The following is a 6336-nucleotide window of genomic DNA, read 5'->3' as shown; positions in this document are numbered from 1 at the left end:
AATTAGGTCATAAAATTAAAATTTGTGATTTTTTGAAATACTGGAAATTACGATGCTATTGGATGCATAAAATAAGAATGGCATTTGTCCTGTAAATTATTGTGGCTTGCTTTATTTGTCATTGTTGTAAAGTGTCAAGTCATTTTTTCTGGTGGTTACCTTCTGCATATGTTTTTCTGTAATCTGCTATTAAGAATCAAAATCCACACGTTAGGAAATCTATTTATTTCTGAGCATGAATAAATTGGTGATCATTAACATGACCTCTATGTTCTCTATCAAGCCACCCAATTCTATGTAAATATATACAGTAAAATGTTACTTCATTCCCTAGTTTTAATAATCTTCCAGAATCAGATCATTCTTCTTTGCTTTGTTTTGAATTGATTTCTAATTCATTGTTAACACTTACAGCATATATGATCTTTGAGAAGTATATACTAATATTTTACTTCCTTCAGGCCCCTGGAAAAAACGATAAAGATTTGCCATCAGATACTACAGTGAGTTCATTTGAATCTTGTTATCCCTTGTTATTATCTCTGGAGATTTCTATTATCCCTTATATTTTGCTTGTCTTGCCCATAATTTATACTCCCTTGTCCCCCCTTAATTGTCACCGTTTTGACTTGGAATGTGGGGCCCATTACCAAAGTAGTAAAAAGTGAGGTGCCAATTAATTGGTGATGGACGAAAAAGGAAATTTGTTCCACTAATGGGGGACGGAGGGAGTATCATTTCCTCTATTATGAACTTTTATGACCATAATTTGAAATTAGCTGGGACTTTTTTTATGCAAATCTTGACTTAATCCTGCTTGAAATCGAACTTCTAAACTTTATCCCTTAAGGTGATATACTTTTGCTTGGACTCAAAAACATTAAAGAAGATTACAAGATAACTTAAGAGAATTCCTAACTTGCTCTCATTTATCAAACTGAAAGTACACTAATTTACTTGGACTCTAAATCAACCGAAACACAATCCTACGCATGGATAGGTTTCGAGTCTGTTAACCAAATGGACTTGCTTTGCTATCTCTTGACCGACTTGTGCATGTGATAACCTTCTCGTCCCTGGAAAGCTGTGATCAGTCTCCTTTCGTCGCCATGGAACTATGGCTCCCTTCTCCCTACTTCTCTCAGCCCTTGCTAGTTGGCGTCTTCCTTCATCGAGCTTGAAGCACTTTTGAAAACAGCAAAACCATGATAACCAACTCAGCTCGCTCTTGTTTAAGTCCGAAGCTAGGATCGTATCAGGGGGTGGGTATAAACTCTACAATATCCGAGGAGAAAGAAAAGACAGTGAAAGTAGAAGGAAGATGGGAAAGGGAGACAAGACTGTTTGTGATTCTGTAACTTGAGATTATTTCATTTTCCCTGAAAGACCAATATGGATACATACACAATGTCCAAAATACAAGAATTATTGATCATAACAAATGATGATGTGCCAGATTTTCTGTTTGCTTTGTTTGGTGAAGAATCTGAAGATGACATAACATAAAATAGCTATGTGTGCTGTAGCCTTGCAAAACTCATACTATAATGCTGTTTTTTCTTCGCCATCCATTTTGTAAATGTGTTTAATTTGTGTCCTGAAATCCAGAATGACTTTTTTTACCATTTATTAATCTAGAAGAGAGATAAAAAATTGTGAAGAGCGGGTGAAGAAGCTTCTAGAGATGACCCCCCCTAGAGGGAAAGAATTCTTCGGAGCATTGAGCATATTTTGGAGCGTGAGAGGAATTGGGTGAGTATCTGTAGCACAGGTTGCATCTGTTTTCCGTTTGACTTCTGAAATTGCTTTTTATGAATGTCTTTGATTATTTATGGCATTTTGTGGTATCAAATTGATCAATACCCCGTCTCTAGGTTTGGTGGAAGCGCGATGGTTGCTCTGCATTTGAAAAACCACCTGTGGAGAAAAAGCTAGCTCAAGATGGAGGTCGGAAGCGGTAATCAACTATTGTTATAATTGTGTGTCTGAATTAGCTTCATTAGGATATATGAGGTCGAAACCTGTCTTTTAGACATCCATGCTTTATGTATCCCACTCCACGAGCTGGTTCGTGAAGTTTTATTTAATACAAGTTGATATAGAGTAAATTTGAGGGGAAAGTATATGCATTTTTGCGCCTGTTACAGAAATGAAGATTGTTACTAACGCGAATGTTGCGAGATTGTTGAGTCAAGTTTTTCTTTGAGAGTGAACTGGTTCAAAAAATAGATAGCAATCATTTGCCCCTTCAGATAACTAGCATAACTAAAACTTCTGATGCTTTTGAGGATCAGTCGGTCAGATTCGTAAGAATGTAGCCAAGATGTACATTGTTATTTATATGTTACTGATATATTATCCCACCCTGACTGTATTTTTTGTTTGGGCATATATATTAGTCGTCCTCGGTGGAGATTGGGAAATAAAGAACTGTCGCAGTTGTGGAAATGGGCTGATCAGAACCCGGTAAAGTTCTCATATCTTTTACACTTGCTTATATTCCTTGATTTATATCAGTTGATTATATACTGAGCGAAGCCTGATAGATATTGTGGTAGTATTTTACACTTTTGTGGTCATCTTATAATTCATTTTTAAATTCTAGCTTCATGTATTTAAACATTGATAGCTATTGCTAAATGCTGATTTTTTAATCTTGCCACTTTTCACATTCTAGAAAGACACAACTTACGAGTATGTGATCCAAAACTGTTTCTTACTATTAGTGATAAATGGTTTATTTCTTCAGAATGCTCTTACAGATCCTCAGCGTGTCCGCACTCCTGCCATCATGGATTACTGGAAACCATTGGCTGAAGATGTGAGTTTATTTAACCTATTTTTTAAAAAATAAGCTCTTGTGCACACTTGTATTTTCCTATCTTATTTTGAAATAACAGATGGACGAATCTGCTGGAATAGAAGAAGAATATCATCACAAAAATAGCCGAGTCAGTTTAACTTCTTCCCTACCTTCGATATTTTTTCCTGGGTTTAGTCTTTCTCTGTGTGAGTTTCATCATTCATCTTTGTCATATCGGCTTGTTCATTCTTATTTACGAGAGCCTGTGCTCTATGTTGCACAATATATGAGCAAATGTATTTGCTTCCAAGATCCGCGTTCAAGTATTCCAACCCCACCAATTTGATGCTTTGAAGAACTCATCTTGTCCGAACTGTACCACTTTTGCTTTTAACATTTCCAAGTATATTGCAGGTATATTGCTGGAAAGGTTTAAGGTTTTCTGCCCGGCAAGATTTGGAAGGGTTTTCAAGAGTCTGTATTTTTTCATAGCTAAGATATTTGTTTAATCATCAGCTACATTAAAGATTAACTCAATTGTTGTATTTTGTAGTTCACTGAACATGGCATTGAAGGGGTTGTTCCCTTGGAACTTTTGCCGCTCGAAGTGCGATCAAAATATCAAGCTAAACCAGGTGATCGAACCAAACGTGCCAAGAAGGATGAGACAAAAGGTTCCACGCAGCAAGTCGAAGACACTCAGGTAATTCACATATCGCCAGAAATCACTTACTACAAAACTCGATATTTGTTCGTGCAAAATGTGCATGCATCTCCAATGAAGGCTCTGTTATCTAACCTTTGGTGCTTGGGGCAGATTGCGACTCCTGCTGGGGGGGCAGAAACGACGGGGAGGGTGCTACAGGTGCGGATGGTGATGGTAGTAGCGTAAGTGGCGAGGGTGATGAACATCAGAAACACAACTCTGATACCGACGGTGGTTTGGAAGCAGGCCAAATTGAAGGAGATACAGGAATGGCTGATGCAGATGCTGATTTGGATGTTGTAGCCTAGCCTAGCCTAGTACTTGCACTAACTCAATCTATCTTAGATTTACTTCATTATGTTTTTTTGGCCAATGTGCATCTTACTAGACACTATTATACATTGGATTACTTGCTAATATTAACATTTTTTTTTGTCTGAATTTATACATTTTCACACAATTTCAATCACTAAAATATAGTTCAGTGATGTAGTTCAGTAAACTACATCACTGAACTATGCAAATATAGTTGCAACTATCATAAGAATAGTGAAAAGATGATAATTTAACTTTTAAACACAATTTTTAAATTCTGTCACAAAAGAAAACACTTCAACTACCTTGAAACAGAGAGAGAGTCCTATAGTTGCATCGATCTATTGCAAACACACATGAAAATTTGTTTTTTTCCAGAATTAAAACTCATACAAGACTAAAAACAAGCTTTGAAATCATCCACGTCAACTGCATTTCTTACATGTCATGAGATGCATGTTTACAACAAATAAATCGCTATCTAGACATGAATGAATAACTTATTCTACACCAGCAATCTCCAAGGCCATCGATAAGGTAGAGTTTTTCTCCATAGCTCTCAGGCTTTCTGCAAATGATAAAAAACAATTAGGTGCCCAACCTTAAAAATCTTCTCATTTGAAGTGTTTTGACGACACAATAGCGCATACCTGCTGCATTGGGAGATATAGTTTGAATTCTGGTGGGAGTTCCTCCTCTGAGTAGAGGCGATCAGAGAAATATATCCTTCTCAGGCGGCAATTGGCATGAACCTGAACTCTCAGAGTCTCAACATAGTTAGTTCCATATGCACGTCGAGTAAGGTCAGTGAGGTTCAGCTGGATTTGGTTCCAGCCCTCATCCAACTTCAAGGGCATGGTGCAAATAAAGGGTTTAACTCTTGTTACGGCCTGAAACAGAGAGGGTCATAGAAAAAATAATCAACACAAGGCATTAAGAAGAATAGCACAAATGGATATACATGTAGTTTATACTCTACAATCAGACTAGCTTGGGCTCGATATAAATCATTAAAGTTCATAGCAAACTATTATGCAAACTCTTTGAGGAGTTAGATTTGGGAGTGGCTTATCTATTTTAATAACAATCGCAAATAACATATATATGTAGAAATATTTTGGATACAAAATTTACTTATGGGAAAACTTACAGACTTGAAAATTAGAAGCTCGAAATCTTCGGCGGACATTTTTATCGTCGAGCACATGAATCTCAAACGTGAAGTACTTCTTCATATTTTTAACAATCATAACCAAGAACGGAAGCTTGATACCAAGCGTTGCAGTTGGATCGGCAGGGCAGGTAATGTACGTGGATTGGACATTCGACCCAACTAATTCGAGGACATTAGATTGTATGTCATCATCTTGCAGTCGCTTGATCTGGCCATTGACAACTGTAATAATTTTTCAATGAAACCGTGTGACTAAAAGGAAAATGCCAGAAGATAAAGTGTACTGTAAACACCACAAACACATGTTTTAGTTTTACTACAGAACATCTGCACATAGATTTATAGCATATAAACCTTGCTACTTCCGTCCATATACACGAGGTAGGTAATGATGTTTCATACTATAAAAATAGGATTTCAAGAAAAATCGTAGAACTATTCACAGATTTACTCATTGTTGCATTCAACAACAAGGCCAATCCTCCATATACCCAGGACCTCAAATATTCTCACTTGTGAAAAGCTCAAAGAGAGCCATAGCTAGAATTCCAAGAGCCCATGCAGAGAAAAAGACGGTATGATTCTAAACACAAATAAAGAGTTAATTTCAGAAAAAATCCACAAACTACCAGCATTAACATACCCTGTGATGTAGAAAAAAATAGCATTAGAAATGACAAATGTAAATGAAGAGAAGACCTACCCTCTTTATCCCATATCTGCAAAGGCTTACTCCTGAGGAATAAAAAACATAAACCCAAAAATACAAATTAAATCAGAAACCACAGATAAAAAAAAACGCAATTTGCTGTTAAGAATATGGTGTCGTGAATAAAAACAATACCCCAGGCTGTAAAGGATCGAAAGGAAACCGGACTGGAATGTGTTCTTAAACATCTCCTCTGGCTCTGCTGCGGAAAAAGAAAACTGCAACAAAATATAACAAAGGGGCAGAGTCAGCGAACCAAAATTGAAACAAGGGAATACCTACTACAGAATTCAGCTCACAGTTCAAACGCAACTTGGATACATTGACACACCAAATACAGTTGGTTAATTTCAATTTCTTGTAATCTCCAATTCCAATTTCTAGGTTTTCGTTATAATTGAATATCTTCGCACTAATTTCTGGAAGAAAGAAAAAACCCTAGCATGTCCCGATAATCAAACCACGCAAAAAACATTGTGTACATACACAACACAAACCGAGGCCATACACGTACCTTGAGAAGAGAGAGAAAGGAGTTGGAGAGAAGTTGATTAACGAGAGGGCATGGAGAGGAGAGGAGAGGAGAGGAGAGGAGAGGAGCTACTTTCTCACGGAAGGATACAAAGTAA

The 6336-nt window shown here is 36.9% G+C and overlaps 1 protein-coding gene and 1 pseudogene across 1 annotated transcript; one reads left to right on the top strand and one right to left on the bottom strand.

Annotated features, from left to right (window-relative positions):
• Window positions 1-414: 414 nt before the first annotated feature.
• Window positions 415-3950, top strand: LOC121790759 (annotated as a pseudogene).
• Window positions 3951-4284: 334 nt separating this feature from the next.
• LOC121790755 (cilia- and flagella-associated protein 20) lies at window positions 4285-6336 on the bottom strand. Its single transcript, XM_042188885.1, has 6 exons — window positions 6222-6336; window positions 5843-5925; window positions 5702-5733; window positions 4979-5220; window positions 4475-4714; window positions 4285-4392 (listed from the first exon to the last, which is right to left on the bottom strand). The coding sequence occupies exons 2-6, from the start codon at window positions 5893-5895 to the stop codon at window positions 4384-4386; spliced, it is 576 nt and encodes a 191-aa protein (XP_042044819.1). The 5' UTR covers window positions 5896-5925; window positions 6222-6336; the 3' UTR covers window positions 4285-4383.

Source organism: Salvia splendens, unplaced genomic scaffold (genome assembly GCF_004379255.2).
Source record: "Salvia splendens isolate huo1 unplaced genomic scaffold, SspV2 ctg614, whole genome shotgun sequence".
Lineage (NCBI taxonomy): Eukaryota > Viridiplantae > Streptophyta > Magnoliopsida > Lamiales > Lamiaceae > Salvia > Salvia splendens.
Note: the sequence above shows the minus strand (reverse complement) of the source record. Positions and strands in the feature narration are given on the sequence as shown.

What these genes read in the sequence shown, in the direction of transcription:
- LOC121790755 (XM_042188885.1), bottom strand. Translation starts at nt 5,895, where the DNA reads ATGTTTAAGAACACATTCCAGTCCGGTTTCCTTTCGATCCTTTACAGC. An exon ending in TCGATCCTTTACAGCCTGGG is followed by an intron (nt 5,734 to 5,842) that starts GTATTGTTTTTA and finishes TTTATTCCTCAG; the next exon opens with GAGTAAGCCTTTGCAGATAT. An exon ending in GCAGATATGGGATAAAGAGG is followed by an intron (nt 5,221 to 5,701) that starts GTAGGTCTTCTC and finishes AAATTATTACAG; the next exon opens with TTGTCAATGGCCAGATCAAG.